At 38.6% G+C, this 19155-nt stretch overlaps 1 protein-coding gene across 1 annotated transcript; it reads left to right on the top strand.

Moving 5' to 3' along the window:
* Positions 1-136: 136 nt before the first annotated feature.
* Positions 137-18996, top strand: dhx38 (DEAH (Asp-Glu-Ala-His) box polypeptide 38). The gene is made up of 27 exons (XM_004066986.5): positions 137-494; positions 2521-2852; positions 3173-3360; positions 3663-3824; positions 3903-4065; positions 4304-4422; positions 4496-4572; positions 4663-4818; positions 4936-5097; positions 5527-5634; positions 6668-6789; positions 6884-7021; positions 7137-7323; positions 7740-7925; positions 8033-8173; positions 8432-8542; positions 8787-8903; positions 9003-9110; positions 9205-9317; positions 11674-11882; positions 12849-13003; positions 13322-13477; positions 13779-13913; positions 14329-14454; positions 14531-14626; positions 15662-15783; positions 17404-18996. Exons 2-27 carry the CDS (start codon positions 2524-2526, stop codon positions 17483-17485), a joined length of 3768 nt encoding a protein of 1255 aa, XP_004067034.1. The 5' UTR covers positions 137-494; positions 2521-2523; the 3' UTR covers positions 17486-18996.
* The last annotated feature ends 159 nt before the right edge of the window (positions 18997-19155 follow it).

Below are 19155 nucleotides of genomic sequence, written 5' to 3' on the forward strand. Positions count from 1 at the left end.
AGGAGACTTTTAGGGAACAAAAAAATATAAGTCCACGTCTGTGGTGTTTAATATATAGCTTTTTCTACTAGCTTTTTTCTATGTATCTGCCGTTGCTGATTATGTGAACAAACGGTAAGCCGAATATTCGTGTCCTGAAGACAAAAAAGAGATTTTAAGTTGTTTTAACAAATTTTTATTTTATTTTATTTTTTAGAATGTCCTGTGGGTGGCAGCATAGACACTGCAGGCATGTGTAGAAGAAGAACAGAGTGCATTGTGGGATTGAAATGGCTGTTTTGGCGTCTGTAAACATTTGCGTCGTATATACGAATTTACGTTCTACTTGTTGTCTCTGTCTTCAGAAGTGAACAACATTGTCGTCTGATCTTGAAGTTCGTATGAAGGTTTTTTTCATTTGGCTCCCAGAAATAGAAGTGGCGGTGTTCTATCTTCTGGTGCTCTATGCTAACAAGTAGCTTTTGGGAAAGCTAACGGTAGCTGTTCGGCCCGAGGTAGGTCCAATTCATTTACAATAAACTGCAGTGAATAACAGTAAAAATCAAATATTTATAATCGCTTTTTGAGCAGGTCAATGTGCGTAAATTCACCATACTCAGTAGACTATGTTCAAAATCAGGTTGATCAAGGTGATTTTTCCATCAACACTTTTAGTTTGAATTATTTTCATGCGAGGAGGAGGAGGAGGAGGAGGGGGGGGGGTGGCAAGGGTTTTTGTTTCCATTTTTATTCAGGCTAAAAAAAAAGGTTTGATTAACCGAATAAAGCCAAAGTAATCTATGAATCGCAAATTAATTGTAAACATTGAGAAATTGTATAATTGCAAAGCAATATACCATGGTAAATGCGCCTTTACAAGCACAGCAGGTTTGCCTATTCCTTTTTTTCTTCTTTTTTGCAAGTCAGTCATCTAACTGAAGACTATAATTGATTTTAATTTTATATTTTCCTAGTTAACAATTTACTCTGTCGGTCAACAGCTTTAGAACATCTAAAATCCACACGATTTTAAAGAATTCAGGGCGGTAATTTCCAAATAATAACATGAAATGGTTACAAGTTCTTGCCAGCTAATAATAATAAATATTCATATTTAGCCATAATAATTATGGCTAAACTAAGAAAGTACAGATTTCTGAAATACACAAAATGTCTACTACCATGAAATAGATTAACAGTTTAAAGCTAGATGTTCATCAAGACTTAAAAATAATTTGTACAGGTGTTCCTACTTTTTTTGATAACGTGCAACATTCTCAATCTTCATGAGAGCAGGGAGTAGTTAAACAGTGTTTTACATCTAAAAGTATTTTTTTGTTTTCAAAAGAAAAAGCAGAAAAAAAACGACAATGGAAGAGACACAGCCCATCAAAACACCAAAAAGTGTAGGTATTTTGTACAGACAAATAAAGAAAGTCAAGGCGTCAGTGAGTTTTATTGTATAAAAATATAATTGTATTCATAATCAAAACGTGCACAGAAAGTTGGGAAAACTCTTGAAAGGAAAAAGTCTGGAAGATCCAAAGTCGCCGCTGAATTGGTGAACTCATTTTGTGGGACTTAACAGGCAGGTTAAGGTTCAACAGCTTTTCTACATAAGGTATTGATCAATTAATAAAATGTTGAAATATTTGCTTTGTGTCACAGAATCTTTGTCAAAAAGGTGAAGCAAAGGCTCCACAGTCTGTGATACCAACTGTCAAACATAGAGGAGGATATGTGAGGGTATGGATCTGTTTTTCTGGGCCCAGGCTCAGTGGGTTGCACAGAGAGGAACCTAAAACCAACAGAAACTACGGCATTCTAAGCTCACTACTTTTATTTTGTTGTATACATTTAGTTGGTCAAGGGCTAATCCTTCAACAACATAATGACTCCAAATAAAAATCCAAGCATTGCCAGAACTACCTTAGAATAAATAACAAAATGGTAATCTTTGAAACATGGAGATCCCTGCACATCCTTCAAACTTGTGGATGGAAAAGGAAAAGCAAAGTGGCAAGCATTTATGTGAACCCCTGCAGGAGGCCTGGAGATGCGTTTTTAAAGAGTTTCTGTTGCAGAAAGAATGCCTGACTCTGTTTAGTGGCTATATCTATAAAAAGTGGCTACTTTAAATAATTAAAAGTTACATTTTAGCTTGTAAATTCGCTCCAGGATTTCCACTTTCTAATTTCTAATATTCTTAAGATTGCGAGGATAACAGACATAATAATAATAATAATAATAATACATTTTATTTCAAGCGCCTTTATAATACTGATTACTTTCCAATAAAAACTGGAAACATGGGAGTGTTCTAAAACTTTTCACTGGTTGTGGAACTACTTCGTTTTTTATTTTTTTATTTTTTACAAATTAGAAGTTTCAAGCAAATACTTGTTAAGTTTTGCATCTATTCATAGTAAACACATTATTTGTAGTTTCAGTGAACTTATAAATGTTAAGTGCTCTCATGACCAGCATATCAAAAGTGCTGTTGTTATTTGTTATGCTCAACTTGTCTGTGTTTGCTGTCAGAGGATGGAGGAGGAGGATGTTTCCATGCATAGGCTGGAAGGGACCAGTCCAGAAGCTCAGGTTGGCGGTCTGATTGTAAAGAAAAAGAGTACTGCTGCAGAACCTCATGTTTTTCGAGCACCTACACCACGTACATCTTTGCTGGGCTTGGATCTACTGGCTGCCCAAAAGAGAAAGGAGCGGGAGACCAAAGAACAGGAACAATTCAACTGCGATGAAAGAGACAGAAAGAAGTCAAAGATTTCTTCCTACAAGGACTGGGAAGAGGGTAAAAGTGACTCCGGCTCTGATGAAGAGGACGACGAAGAGAATAAAAGTGCCAAGAAAGAACGGTAATTTGAAAAAATTAGATCTTTATGAAATTAATGCCCAATGTTTGGCTCCCCAAATGATTTATACTAGGTTGTTTTTATTATGAAAATGAACAGTGTCTATACTATATTCTGGATGTTATAACATTTCTCTTCAATTTTAAGTATACATAATCATTTTACCCATGCAACATTTTTATTAAAAACAAAAATGCCTTGTGTATTGCATTCTTTTTTCACAAATTACAGCTTGCAGTCAATATTTCTCCATGTGAAGTGAATTTTTGTGTACCGTAGCCCATCTTTAACAGTGCCTCCTGGTATTGCATGTTTGCTTGTAGGAAGTATCGAGTGACGGGGTCTGAGACACCGTCCAACCCTGGAGGAGTCAGTGAAGAGTTCAGACGCAGACACCAGCAGAGGGAGAAGGACAGGCGAGAGCATGGGGTCTATGCTTCTTCCAAGGAGGACAAGAGGAGAGACAAAGACAGGAGCAGAGATGGTAGCAGGGAGCGACGGAGTGAAAGAGGTGATTCTACGGATCATTTGGTCTTCATCCATAAAGTTGTGCTGTAATAGATTCAAATATTTGACTGTAAATTTAGTGAAACATTAGTGGAAACCAAAAAAATCTTGACCCTGCACCCTGTCCCACTTTTTTACTTTTACATTTTTATTCGCTTGTGATACACAGAGCATACATTCTTTTCTACTGTAATGCCATCATCAAAGCACCACAAATTAAGTTTTTACAAATATTGTTTGGATCTGCTAAAGAGAGAAGGATCATTTAAGTGTGTTGACACAGCTTTGGTTTTGACCGTGTTGTAGATGAGAGGGAACACAGCCACGGACGTGGTAGCAGCGGCAGTCGTTCGGAACGTGGGGAACACAGCGAAAGGAGCGAGCGCTCGCAGAGAGATGTATGGTCGGAGCGCATCAGCCGAGGGAGTAAAAGAGATGAACCCTCCACACCGCTGCAACGCCCCAGAGGTTTGCCTTTTTTCTGACTGTTTCTCCAGATGAATTTTTAATGTAGCTGCTGGAAGTCACCTTCTTTTGTTTTTACAGATTCTTTCACACCTTCCCACTCCAACTGGGATGAGGACGACAGTGGTTACAACAGTGTGAGGCATTCCCAGTGGGAGTCTCCATCTCCTTTTCCATCTCCAAGAGATTCAGATCGCTCAGAAAGAAGCCATCGCTCTGGACGAGAAAGTGAGAGGAAGGACAGGTGAGTGACTCCAAAACCTTACCTCCATTATGACTTAAATTGCTGAAGTTTTAAGGCCTAAGGAAAAAATGTGTTTTTATTTTTAATTATTTGAAGCACATAAAAAATACAGAGCAACCCATGTAATTTTTCTTCAAAAGAATAATTGTCAACAATTTTCTAAATCTAGTTTTTAACTTAAAAAAATCAATTTGAATTGCAGAGAGACTGAAGCTGCTTTCATCTGTTGTGATTTCAGATCAGTCAGAGGTCGTTACACAGACGATACACCTCTCCCAACACCGTCTTACAAGTACAACGAATGGGCCAATGACAGAAAACATTTGGGCTCAACACCTCGTTTGTCGCAAGGAAAAGGTATATTTAAAAAAATGTTTTTGCATTGTCATGCACATGCAGTGTGTTTTTGACTTTTTCCTCAATCTTTTAGGCCGCAAAGAAGGCGCAGAAGGAGGAATTATGTTTGATAAGGAGAGCGAGAAAGAAGAGTGGGAAGAGGACCAAAAGGTCTCATTGCTGTGTCTTGTTGGGTGTTTGCTGATTTACTAAGCAATTGCTGATCTGTACTTACATTCTTTTTTTTTTTTTAATCTACAGCAAGCTGACCGAGATTGGTACATGATGGATGAAGGATATGATGAGTTCCACAATCCCTTCACCTCCACATCTGAAGAATATGTAAAGAAAAGAGAGCAGATTCTTCAGAAACAGACTCAGAAAAGAATATCTGCCCAGAAGCGACAGATCAATGAGGTGCAAGCACAATACTAATAAATAAAGCCTCTAGTTAGTATGTATGAGTGTACTTTATTTGCTGTACTGTATTTGCTCCATGGGTGCATTTTAAAAATAATTTGTTTTTTCTTCCAGGACAATGAAAGGTGGGAGACGAACCGTATGCTGACCAGTGGTGTGGTGCAAAGGCTGGAAGTGGATGAGGACTTTGAGGAGGACAATGCAACCAAAGTTCATCTGCTTGTTCATAACCTGGTTCCTCCTTTCCTGGATGGGAGAATAGTCTTCACTAAACAGGTGAATAACAGCAACATTGGGGCTTATATTTGGTTTGCTCTAAAAGTTATGTTCTAGATGGACTGTACAGTACTTTGTATCTTTCAAATAAACACACTCTAGTAAAGTCTTAAGCCCCTTGACACTGATTGATGCAAATATGCATCAAACTGCTTTTGCTTTAGACTTACCTTTATCTAGCATCTACTTTAAAGAAAAAAACACAAGTGTCATTTATTTTTCATCACTGGAATAAATTCAGGTGCCAAGGGGTTTTAACACCTCATTATGAATGAGCTATATTTTTATTTTTTAGAGTTATTCGCAGAGATAACCACTTTTTTCCCCCTTTTTTTACTGTAATATCCTTAAATATATCATGCGCTTATTTGAAACATTTATTCCCACTTTTGAGTAGTTTATGATTTAGACATTGGTTTTCTCTTGTAGCCAGAGCCTGTCATTCCGGTGAAGGATGCTACCTCTGATATGGCTATCATCTCTCGAAAAGGCAGCCAACTTGTTCGTAAACATCGGGAGCAGAAGGAACGCAAGAAGGTATGGTCAACAAAGATGGAATTTTGTGGCAAATCAAGGCATGGTCTGTGTAGGATTTTTCCAAAAGGCAGTCTTTGAAAAACGAACAACCAGATTTTCTTTTCTTTTCTAGGCTTTGTTTTTTTTTTTGACATACAAATGGTTATTTCAAATGTTGACCTAATGCAACTTTATATGAGCAACCACGCAAAACCTCTCTCTATGAGAGGAACATTTATTTACCATCACTACATGCTAAAACTGAAAGAGCCTTATCTTTCACAAAGTATCTGTAAGCATTTTTCTAATCTTGTTAGTAGTAGGGTCTTCTTGGAGCTTTTGTTCACTTTTTTTGAACTTGTCGTTCAAACAAATGCCATATTTTCATTATATACATAAATATTCCTGTAAGTTTTTTTTTTTAAATGACTTCTTTTTTTGAGCCTTTTTCAACTGCACACATTTGTAAACACAGACAAAATATACATAAATGTGAAATAGAAGCTTGGTTACAAATACATTTGTAAGAAGAATAGTTAGGTAAGTAAAAGAAACAATAGTTTCAGGATGAACACTGTATTGTTTAAATTTTAGGCACATTAGAAGTTTTATTATAGTAAAGTGTTGAGACACAGCAATATGCTCTAAACATAAGGTAACTTCATACTAAAAACCTTTATTTAGATTTATTTATTCTACTTCATACTGAAAAGTGACAGCTTTTAGAAGATAAGCAAGATTTTCTATATTGATGTAATAAATGATCTACTTGCCTTTTATTAAGACAATAAACACAAAAGCATACATTTTTACTACATACCTTTTTTACTAACCACTTTTTTTTGCAGTTTAAACAATCTCATATTCCATTTATTGAAATGTCCTTAACTTGAAGTTTGTTTTTTTTAATCAAGTTTTTGCTACTTTTGTCATTTTCACCACAATAAATGAATCTAACTCTCTCAAAACAGTGACAGCTGTCAGCATCTCTGTAAAGATGTTTAGTGATAACTTTACATTTTCCAAGAGATTTAAAATGAACGACTTTTTTCAGGCACAACACAAACATTGGGAGCTGGCAGGCACCAAACTGGGTGACATTATGGGCATCAAGAAGACAGAGGAGGAAGAGCCTGGTGGCAAACCAGTAGGGGAAGATGGAAAAGTTGATTACAAGTGACTAAGCAAATGACCTTTAAAAAAATTCATATAATAAATCTTTTTTTCCATCTGTGCTATAATAATGAAGTTCTTTGTGAATGCTTTGCAGGGCAGATCAGAAATTTGCGGACCACATGAAAGAGAAGTCTGAGGCCAGCAGCGACTTTGCCAAGAAAAAAAGTCTTCTGGAGCAAAGACAGTATCTGCCCATCTTTGCTGTCAGGCAGCAACTGCTCAACATTATCAGGTATTGTAGCACAGCTCTTCTAAAATCTACCTAAAGCTACAGCGTGAACATGAGAATTGTTGCTCGTATTCTATTTTAATGTGTATGAACTCACTGTAATATCCTGATTCTACAGGGACAACAGCATAGTGATTGTTGTTGGGGAAACGGGCAGTGGGAAGACCACCCAGCTAACACAGTACCTCCATGAAGATGGTTATACTCGCTACGGCATGGTGGGCTGCACGCAGCCTCGGAGAGTGGCAGCCATGAGTGTCGCTAAGAGAGTCAGCGAAGAAATAGGCAGCAACCTTGGTGAAGAGGTGAGACAGTCGGCTATTTCAGGAGATCCTATTGCAGCCTCTTTCCTCTTTTCACATGGACCAGTGTGAAAAACATTATTTCAGTTTTAAAAGGGATGATGGTAGAGCCATTTTTTTATTTTTTTTAAGTGCATTTTCTTTTTTAAAGCATATTTTTATCACTTTATTCTTTGTATTTGGTGTTATTTGATAAGTCGGGTAAAAATAGGTCGAGTTTATACACTGAGACACTTCTGGTCATATAGTGTCCAACAGTGCCATCTACAGGAAAACAAGTGAAGCCTGGTAACATTATGAAAGAGTTTGAGGAAAAGTCGAATAAACGCAGGAGAATCTTTTAAAAATAAATGTTTCTGGTCTTTTAAGGATGTGTGATGTGTTCAGGACTTTTCACTTTATTTTTTGGTTTCTTGCAGGTTGGCTATGCAATCCGCTTTGAGGACTGTACCTCAGAGAGCACAATGATCAAGTATATGACGGACGGAATTTTGCTCAGGGAGTCTTTAAGGGAGTCAGATCTGGATCACTACAGCGCTGTTATAATGGACGAAGCTCACGAGCGTTCCTTGAACACTGATGTTCTGTTTGGACTGCTACGTGAGGTAGAGTCACCTTTATTTTAGATTTGCTAAAGAAACCAATGTTTCATGGGTGCTGCAAATCAGATCTTTCATGTTTCTGCAATAAATTAAATCAAACTTTTGTTTAGGTTGTATCAAGACGCAATGACCTGAAGCTCATCGTTACCTCGGCTACTATGGACTCTGACAAATTTGCTGCCTTTTTCGGCAATGTGCCCATATTCCATATTCCAGGAAGAACATTTCCAGTTGACATCTTGTTCAGCAAGGTATGCTATTTCTATTTGTACCTAAAATAAACTGCTTATGTTTAAAGTAGACACCAAAAACTTACTTAAAAGAATCCTGTTTTAATTATAACCCTGTACTCTTGACAAAGATAGATACATTTATTGAAGGCCTTTTTTTGTTTTTGCAGTTTTAGTTGAATTTGGTGAAATTTAGGAAATAATTTTTTCCCCAACATAATTCATGAATTTTCTGAGATCTTTGCTGTGTTTTTTAATCGCATACCATGTGCTGTTTAGACCCCTCAGGAGGACTATGTGGAGGCGGCAGTAAAGCAGGCTCTTCAAATCCACCTTAGTGGGATGGTGGGAGACATCCTCATCTTCATGCCGGGGCAGGAGGATATTGAGGTGAGGACACAGTCACTAAAATCATTCTTTCTTCAATACATAGCTACTGATTTCATTCTGGGGAACAAATAAAAGTGAATGGTTTAATTTTGAAGATAGAAACATGGGATGTTTGTTAACCATGGACATGCTTTATGGTTGAGAGGGAAAACGGAAGGTACAATTCCACATAAAGCTTAATTTTGCTGCAGTGAAAATGGCTTCCTTCATTTTAATGACATTTCACCTCGTCACTTCACTTCAGGTGACATCAGATCAGATTGTGGAGCGTTTGGGAGAACTGGATAATGCTCCTCCTCTGGCTGTGCTTCCCATTTACTCACAGCTTCCATCTGACCTCCAGGCCAAGATCTTCCAGAAGGTTAGTTTTTGTTACGAGACTCAATATTGCTTTTTCATGCATATCCATCTTTCAGAGTGTTGCTCCCCTACTAACTGACCTTGTGCCACATGATGTTAGGCTCCAGATGGTGTGAGGAAATGTATTGTTGCTACAAACATCGCTGAGACCTCCCTCACGGTGGATGGGATCATGTTTGTGGTGGATTCAGGATATTGTAAACTTAAGGTACTCGCAGATTTCTTGAAAGTTAAATAGTAGATTCTAAATATCAAATACCTAAAAATGAAATGTCACTCAATTTTAAATTTGATGTCAACAGGTTTTCAATCCTCGGATTGGTATGGACGCTCTCCAGGTTTACCCCATCAGCCAGGCTAACGCCAACCAGCGTTCAGGTCGAGCCGGACGTACAGGACCAGGGCAGTGCTATAGGTAACAGATTTACCTTAAATCCTCTCAGAGGATAGGAACTACTTGGGGCTGTGGATTGCTACTTACAGATTCGATTCTTGAATCAAGATCAACAATTAGAGATCGAACTAGGGTTGTGCTGGTTGTCGTGATGGGTGAGTGACATCCCGATGGAGAGACACCATCGTGATGCCACGCCCCCGCCACGCTGTGAGTCGACACCATAAGCCGCGGTTACATGTGAAAAATATCTTGACCGGATCAATGGTCAGATTAGAATTGAACTGTGTACATGGGCCCAGAAAAATGTTTTCAGAATATAACAAACGTTCACTAAGGTCACACTTTCGGTCGGAATAAATCATTCGCACATGCGCAGTAGGGTTTGAAAAACCGGAAGAGGATATAATTTCCGCCGAGCGGCTATTTTTTTTTCAAACTTTATTGAATGCAACAATTCAATACAAAACAATGTTAAACAGCGCCGAGCGGCTATATACATTGACACGTCAGCTCGGTAATATACGAGACGATCTTCTAAACGTGCTTTTAATAATGTAATGGTTATTATGAAACACCTGTTCGCTCATCATTTGAATTTTAACCCGTGTGGTCAGTGCTTTTTCTGTTGAAGAACGGAGCCGGAAAGAAGCCAGGATTAGCAGTATGCTAACACGGGCTAACAACATTATCTTTGGGTGGCGCTGAATCCTGGTTGCACATAAACATGTGGGAATAACATCAGCCTTTATTTAGTCGGGACACGACTGGAAACACAAATCCACGTGATTGTTTGAACGGTTTCTAAGGACTGAGCGACATTTCTGCTTTAAAGCTTACAACGCCCCAAAGCGCTGTGTGTGTGCTGACGATCCGAGCTCTGCTCAGACACACACTTTTAGACCCGGTTCTGAGTTCGGTAGCTCGTACTCCTAGAGCTGCGGGACGGATCGCAGTCTTAAATCTCCCACACATAGCGCTGATGTAACAGAGCACCCCCCCCTTCCCATCAAACACAAAGCTGTAAGTCCGCGATCCGCCGGTCCACTTGACTAGTTAAGTGCGGGAGCGGACGACTTCTTTTCAATTTTGTTTGTTACTTTTTTTGTTAAAGTCACTTCCCTCAGTTTATACTGGATCATCGCGGAATGAAATCAGCCATGAGTAGGGCAAGATTATTGGCTGGACACACCTGAACCAGGTAATCAGCCATGAGTAGGGCAAGACTATCTGGAAATCATGCAGACACACTGGCCCTCGAGGCCTGGAATTGCCCACCCCTGATCTATGGTGTCAAAAGCCTTCTTTAAGTCAATGAAAACTCCTATTGTGTATTTCTTTTTGTCAATTGCTGTTGAAATTTCTTCAACTATTTTCATTATAGCCAAATCTGTAGACCTATTAGAACGAAACCCAAACTGATTCTCACTTAACAATTTATTTTTTTCAATAAAGCTGTCTAGTTTGCTAACAAACAACTTTTCTAAAACTTTAGAAAATTGAGAAAGTAATGATACTGGTCTGTAATTATTAAAAGTATGTCTGTCTCCATTTTTAAAAAAAGGAATAACTTTAGCTATTTTCATCTTCTCAGGAAAAATTCCTAATTGAAGTGAAAGATTAAAGATATGATGTAGTGGTTTAACAACACAATCTATGGTCATTTTTATTAATTTCATGTCAATCCCGTCACTGTCCTTTGAGGTCTTGTTTTTTAGTTTGTATACTGTAGTCAAAATGTCATTTTCAGTCACATCAGATAAATACATAGATTGGGAAATCCAATTTTTATTTTTAATAATGTCTTTTGATTGTATATTGCATGTAATATTTTCTGCTAAATTGGGTCCTGTATTTACAAAAAATGAACTAAATTCATTTGGCATGTCCTCTTGCTTTTTGATGACCACATTGTCTTTAAGGAAGAAGTGAGGTAGTTCTATTGATCCTGACTTATTTCCTATGACCTTATTCAGAATATTCCACGTAGCCTTTAAGTTATGTTTATTTTCATACAGAATCCTATGATAATATTTCTTTTCAGCTTGTCTCAATACATTTGTTAACTTGTTTTTGTAAACCTTATAACGTTTTTCAGCTGCTGCTGTTCTTAAGTTTAAAAAGTCCTTATAGAGTTTGTTTTTCTTTTTACAAGCATTCTGTAAGCCCTTTGTTATCCAGGGTTTTCTTTTATTTTTAGATTTAGGTCTACTTAGAACTTCTGGACAGTGTCTATTGTAAAGATCTAAATAACATTTCAGAAAAGCCTCATATGCACCGTTTACATCATTTGTATGTCTTTGTTGTGAATAAATCAAAATGTTTTTCATAATGCCAACACTCTCATGTCTGTGTTTTCTGTGTTTTTGTTAACTAGACTATACACTCAGAGTGCCTATAAGAATGAGATGCTGACCACCACCATTCCTGAGATCCAGAGGACCAACCTGGCCAATGTGGTTTTGTTGTTGAAGTCCTTAGGGGTTCAGGACTTGCTCCTATTTCATTTCATGGATCCGCCACCAGAGGACAACATGCTAAACTCCATGTACCAGCTGTGGATTTTAGGAGCTCTTGACAACACAGGTGAGTGCCAGCTACAGATGCAGATCAGAAATGTTGTTTCATCTGCTTCACACTTTTAAGTGACATTTAAATATTAACTGTTTAAAAAAGATGATATAGCTTATTTGTGACAAGGACTTTGAAAGATTAAAACCTTTGCAACACTTTTTTGTGTGTTTTGTTTTCCAAACTTAAATTGCTGTAATTGAGGACCTAAGGTATACTTTCATAAAGATGATTGTGCACAGTGTTCAAGCTTTGGAATCTGTGATTTGCTTTTGATATTTCAAATATCTTTACATAATACATAATAAGAAAGAAAATCCAATCAGGAATTTCTGCACCTTTACATGTTTTATTGTTTTTTATGTACTGGGTGTAACATTTAATTTATTTTTTATTTAAGACAAAATTATTCATGGCAACCAGACCTCCTATTGAAGTATTTCCTCCTCAGTGCTTCTTTAAGCTGCAGCAGGTGAGGGAGCGGCTGGTGTAAATGATGCGGCATCGATTATGCAGACGTTCTTGGAGGAGGTAGTTGTGGGGTTCAGCTAGTGAAGTAATTGCACAGGAACTGATCCGGTGTTGGATTTGACTGGCCCGGTCTCATTTCTGTCTCATCCTTTGCCAGATCCTGGGAGGATTTAAGGATTTGATGATGAGGAGGAACTTTTGATGATTCCCTGTATAGTGTGTTAACAGCAGATTATCTCGCTTACCTGCTCCAAACTGCCTGCTCTGCTACTCTGGTTTTCCACATCATAAGCTTCTTACACTATTTTGTCTAATCATTTAAATCAGAAATTGGAAAGTTATTTGATCTTTCTCTTTAATTTTTGAACTAGTTTTGCTCAAGCTGTCAGTAATTCACCTTTCTAAGAATAATGCTGGTTCTTGCCCCTCCCTTACTTTTCTATATCCAGTGTATTTTTTTGTATTTTACACATCTGATAATACCGTTGTTTTTTGTTGTTTGTTTTTTAGGCGCCCTGACACCAACAGGACGTCTAATGGTGGAATTTCCCTTGGACCCTGCTCTCTCCAAGATGCTCATCGTGTCCTGTGATATGGGGTGCAGTGCGGACATCCTCATCATTGTCTCCATGTTGTCTGTGCCTGCCATCTTCTACAGACCCAAGGTATCGATCTGATGCAAAATTCTCCCCTCTTCAGAGCTTTTTGCAGCATATTGTTGAAGGATTGTAGGTCAGGAGGACATTCTTGTGGCCCAATTTCCTGTGTCATGATTTCATTATTTAGGGAAAAAGCAACACAAGCTGCCAGCTAGGTACTTGAAAAAACACTTACCGTAATTATCTGACAAAAAAAAAAAGATGTACAGAATGGGAGCTGTGAATTTAAACAATGGTTCTACTATTTCTTCAACAGCAAACTGTCTCTGTACCTGTAACAGCTAACACATCTGAATACACAGTTCTGTCTCTGTCTTTTTGTAGGGTCGTGAGGAGGAGAGTGATCAGGTCAGAGAAAAGTTCTCTGTTCCAGAGAGCGATCATCTCACTTACCTGAATGTCTACAACCAGTGGAAGAACAACAATTACTCCAGCATCTGGTGCAACGACCATTTCATTCACACCAAAGCCATGCGCAAGGTCAGACTGCTTCTCCTTTACTTTTAATATTCCAGAAATATGTCCTCCTTATTGGAACTTATTGTAACTGTCATGCCAACACTAGTGTGATGCTGTATACTATTTTTTAGTATAAATTACTTATTTTCTGCAGATATATAAGGAGATGATTCAGAAAAAGTGTAACAGACAATGATCCATAAATATTCTAGTCTGTAATGTGTTCCAGGATATATTTAAAGAATATTTACATTCCTTTTTTCATGTCGGCTGTGAAACAAAAGGATCATGTTTCTTACACTGACCTCTAATAAACGTGCAGGTGCGTGAGGTGCGCTCCCAGTTAAAGGACATCATGGTGCAGCAGAAGATGAACCTAGTTTCTTGCGGCTCAGACTGGGATATTATTAGAAAGTGCATCTGTGCGGCGTACTTCCACCAAGCAGCCAAGCTGAAGGTACTTTCTGCTCTCTGGGCTTTCCTCGGTTAATATGTTAGGCCCAGTGGCGACTGGTTGTTGCAGATTTATAGCAGCATAATTACAAAGTGGTGAAATATCCCCTCTGGCCTCACATTAATACTGTGCTAAAATCTGAAAGGGAATTTGAAATCATGACTTTATAATAATGGTTCTCGGTTTGACTTATGAGCAGCCAGCTAACCCAAGCAATCATAGTAATGTTGGATATCGTATAGATTTATTTTGCTGCTGTCTAATCCAGTTCCAGAAGAAAATTGACCCTGAAATCCTGCTTTGCTGTGATCTTATAGTGAAACAGTAAACGCAGGCACTAATCCACATAAAAAATGCACACACTGCATCAACCAAATGCTTCTTCAACCTGTTTTTATGAATGTATTTTGGTTCCCAGGGTATTGGAGAGTATGTTAATGTGAGGACTGGAATGCCATGCCATCTGCACCCTACGAGCTCCCTGTTCGGAATGGGCTACACTCCTGACTACATCATTTACCACGAACTTGTCATGACCACTAAGGTAAGTAAAGGTGGAAGGAAATATTCTATGAAATTAAAGCACGAACAGGTTATTAATCTTTTTATTTGGGTTTTAGGAGTACATGCAGTGTGTGACTGCAGTGGATGGAGAGTGGCTAGCAGAGCTTGGACCAATGTTCTACAGCGTCAAGCAAGCAGGAAGAAGCAGACAAGTAAGTTCAAACTAAAGAAGGCTGGAGCAATCTGGTTCATGCATTACAAATTAAAGAGATGACAGCGCCCTCTTAAAGAAATTAATGAGATTATATGGTTCATAGTTACTGTTTTTGTGAGCTCTCTATTTGAAGGAGTAGTACCCCGTATCTAAAGTAGAGAGATGGGAAGAATTATTCCATAGAGAATATTTGTGAGGGAAAGGGTTTGAAACTTGTGCGTTTGTGTTTTGTGTTTCACACCATTCAGCCTCTGTTTTTGTGCAACCGATGCTCAATCAATTTTACAACGGTTGCTGCCAGTAAAGCAAGAAGTTGAACTTGGATTAGCTATAATTTAAAGGGCCTATTTCATGCTTGTCTTTCAGAGTAAATTACATCCATATATATGATAATATATTAACCTTTGGGACACTAAAGAACAAACTTTTCTATGAAATAAGTTATTCTCGTAGCTAATTTTTCTACCCAGATGTAAGACGACTCGATCTCTGAGGCTCCGCCTTTCGCTCCTTGTGGGTGCCGCCCACTTCATGACACCAACCTAGTGTCATCCTCTGCACCATGTGTGTGTTTTACCCACGGAAACAAACATCTAAACTTTTGCAAACATGGATGTGCTTATTGTGTATAGAAATTAAAACCGTTTAACAGATCATCGTTAGCTCAGCGGAGAAAGTGTGTGTGTGTGTGTGTGTGTTAGCCTGGGGGTGGTGCTGGCAGCACAGACGCTTCCTGTAAGGGGCTGTTTCTCACTTATTTACGTCACAATGTGAGAGCCCAGTCGTTTTTGTGGTTGCTGCTCCGAACACAGGTTTTTAGAAAAATGCTCAGATGGATCAAAATTCCACTTTGAGGTTATTTTTTGTGAGGAATGAACACTACAACACACTTCAAAGCTTAAAACGTTGATTTTGCTTGATATAGGCCTTTTATGATTTCTAACTCTTACTTTTATTTTGGTAACTCAGATAAGTTTGTCACCTAAAGCACATTAGTGCCATCTTTGAACCTTTGTGCTTCCTGTTATCATAGGAGAACCGCCGTCGTGCCAAAGATGAGATCACCAACATGGAGGAGGAAATGGCCATGGCACAGGAGCAACTCCGCACGCGTCGAGAGGAGCAGGAGAAGAAGAGCAACATGAACATTGTCAGGTAAGTTGGTGTTGCACCTTCATTCACTGTGGCTCATCATTCAGGCTTCATTCAACAATGGTTCCCCATTTTCCATACACAGACGGCATTAGAAATGTTTCATTTACTTATCCAGCTGTCAGCCCATATCTCCACCCCTCCTCCACTCCACGACTCTCTCCACTCCACCTTTCTCACTTTTCATGATGAGCTTTTCTCACCTCTGGTCCTTCCAGACGAGACAAAAAGAAATAATATTGACTCCTGGCTGACCCCCATTACTGCAGCAATTTAAATTGTGCCATAGCAGAATAGCAAAAGGAGGGGAGCGTTCATTTTTAAATTAGACCAAAAAAATCATTTCACACCCATCTGTGAGTTTTGTAGTGAAAAATTAGACTTTAAAGAGTGATTTTAAAGCAACTTTTTATTGTTAATTAATCAGCTAATTTATCAGTCTTGAGGTTTGTGTGAAAATAATCATATTAGAAGTTTAGGATTATGGGATCTAACAACAGAACTTAAATGTGTGTTATTGGAGTTGGGGGCTCTCTTGGGCTTATGGCAGACTCTTCTCTGAAGGCTTTTAATAATACGCTCAGTTCTTCTAGGATGACACTTTTACTTAGTTTTTCTTTTTTCTTTTCTTTGATTCCAAAAAACTGCCGGCAATTAACATAATGTGCACTTTGGTTTAATTAATAGACATCCAGTGATTTCCGGTTTAATCAGACTCATTGGAACTTTAACTCTATTTAGGCTAAGTTGTTTTGTTTGGAGGTTTTACTTAATAAAGACGGATTTACTCCAAATATTTCTTAATTCTTTTTTTTTTTTTTTTACATCTTAAGAGGAATTAAAAAGATTAACATCCACATGCCTCTGACATTTTCAATGTGCAGTTTGGAATTCCGACATTATTTTCTTTAGCTTTTAGCAGCTCTATGTTAGCCTATGTTGACCTTTCCATCAATTGAAAAGTAAGAACCAATAAGAGCTATTACAGAGATTCCACCATTTAAATGCAACAATGTCACATTTTTACTAGATGTATGTGCTAATCTGTACTGTTTTATTCATGGAAAATTAACGAGATTCAGACAAAACTCTATTTTCCGATTCCCATCTTCAAAAATGGGAAATACTGTTTTTTATGAAAGGAAACCTCCTTGTTTATCCTTGAAATCTACATGAAGCCTTTGTGCTGAAGCCACGTGCAGCACATGTGAAATGAACAAGGAGACAAAGATAGGTGGTGTTGGGTGGGTGGGGAGCACGGTGACAGGAGGGGGTTATTGCCTGATGGTGTAATTGCTGCAGGTGTGTGTATGTGAGCAGGAGGCAGAAGTGTGGGCAGTGTCAGTGTCATGTAATTAAAGATGATAGATTGTGCTGTCAGAGGCTTCAGCTCCATGTCCAAACACTTCACAGAGACATCAGTCTACCTTTTCACTGCCCCCCCCCCCCCCCCCCCCCCCCCCCATCCTGCAGCTTCATGCCCACATTTGCTGGCTTTTGTTCTCCGCATTCACTTTTAGAGAAATGCACAGCATTCGACTGCACGCTGTGATAAAGACTGAACAGAGATGATTACTGAAGCAAATTGAGCTACTTTGTTTTTTTTTGTCTTACCTTTTATAGGGCAGTTAAAATCTGCACCCCGGGAAGAAAAGAAGAGGCCCCCATGACACCCAGACGCACCCCGGCTCGCTTTGGACTTTAAAGCTGGCTTACTATTGGTCAACACCAGCACATGACGAGTCCACCTCCGGCTGCCACTTCCTTACAACTGCAGTTTGTTAACCGACCACTAGAGTGAGAACTTGTATAAGGCACAAATTCAACATGAGGCCATTGGAACGCCTCGCACCACCTCCATCAGCTTCTAGATGTCCCCATGATACATTTAAAGAAATGTTTTATTTTTTTACATTTAGTGATCATTGCAAAAGATTTTACATTTTTTAATTTGAGCCAAACAAGGCTCTGAAATTGTTCCTAACTGGTCACCTAAAAAGGAATATTTGTTATGCATCTTTGTGTCCTTGCATTTACAGGCTGTGCCCCTACAGGCGGAAGCACCATTTAAACTGTACTTGTGGTAGAAGTGTGTATTGATTCTTAAGTTGAGTTGTAAAACACAACACACTCGTGCAAGCTTAAGATATTGACCTTTAGGTGCTTGTGTGGGACCTTGGTCTAAGTAAAGTAGTGCACCTCAGCAAGGCTTTAAAACTCCAGCACGCTAGATTAAACCTATCAACTGTGAGAGCCTCATGGGCACCGGGCTCGCTGCAGTCATCTCAATGGATTTTGTTATGCGTTTGTTGATGAATATATAATAGAGATTCAGATCAGGTCTTCAATAAAAACAGTAAAAGTGTTCTGTTTGTAACATAAAGCACACAATTGCTTTTATGCCAACATTTTGTGTAAAAATAAAAAAAAAACTTCTCTAAGTGCAAGGTTTTCTTTGATGTGGACATTTAAAGCAAAGAGGTTCGACTTTATGTAAAATCAGACGGAAAATGGAATTTCAAATTTATATTGCCAATAAATGGCTTAAAAATCGACCGCTTTAGAGAGGTGAAATGAAAGGTTTCTTTAAAAATGTTGAACTCTGACATCTAGTCAAGTTGAAAGACAAACTTTTGGGAAAAATGGAGCAATCTAAAAATGCTGATACATTAACATTCTTGGTTTAGCACTTTAAGACTCAAAGCAAGCAAAAGGTCAATCTTTTAAGCAAACAATTATGCATTTAACCCTTGGGCTATCCTAGGCACTTTACCATTGGGAGTTGGGTCATGTAGACCCACTAGACAGTGCTCTGAACCTTTGTTCTTCAGTGATTTGTGATCTTCAGTGGTGTCCATGGATTACATGACATCTTTCCACCCTTATCCACCTTTGTCATGGTAGGGAGAACACGTCAATGTAAGGGTGGGGTCATAGGATGGCACAAGGGTTCAATAAAATAAAAGCTTCATCTTCCATTATTGTTGGATTTTAAGCTTGTGGTCAGCTCACTGATGGACCAAAGTCTGTAATACTCGTCTTTGCAGTTGCATCAACACGTCCTGACCATCTTGGGTCAGTTTAGAGGACAGAGGAAAAACCGTAATGGCCATCAGTGATTTTCCTTGCGGTTCCCTCCGCTCCATGTCTCTCCTGTTGGTCAATGATCATCCGTGTCGCTGTAACTCTCATGCAAATAAACACATTATGAGCCTGCCCTCGACCCCCTCACTTCTCTGAGTCCTCTTGATTGAGTGTGGCAGGTGGAGGAGGGGTGGATATAATAGACCTCACCAATTTTAATGAGACAAATTTTAGCAATGGACTGACATTTTAAAATTGTCTTTGTGAATGGCAGTTTGAGCAGCCGCCTTT

Source organism: Oryzias latipes, chromosome 3 (assembly GCF_053564925.1).
Source record: "Oryzias latipes strain Hd-rR chromosome 3, Olatipes_Hd-rR_3.1".
Classification (NCBI taxonomy): Eukaryota; Metazoa; Chordata; class Actinopteri; order Beloniformes; family Adrianichthyidae; genus Oryzias; species Oryzias latipes.

Bases quoted from the DNA above. Each gene is read 5' to 3' on its own strand.
- dhx38 (XM_004066986.5), top strand. From the start codon at position 2,524: ATGGAGGAGGAGGATGTTTCCATGCATAGGCTGGAAGGGACCAGTCCA. The intron at 3,361-3,662 runs GTGATTCTACGG...ACCGTGTTGTAG, and splicing joins GGAGCGACGGAGTGAAAGAG to ATGAGAGGGAACACAGCCAC. The intron at 7,324-7,739 runs GTGAGACAGTCG...GGTTTCTTGCAG, and splicing joins GCAGCAACCTTGGTGAAGAG to GTTGGCTATGCAATCCGCTT.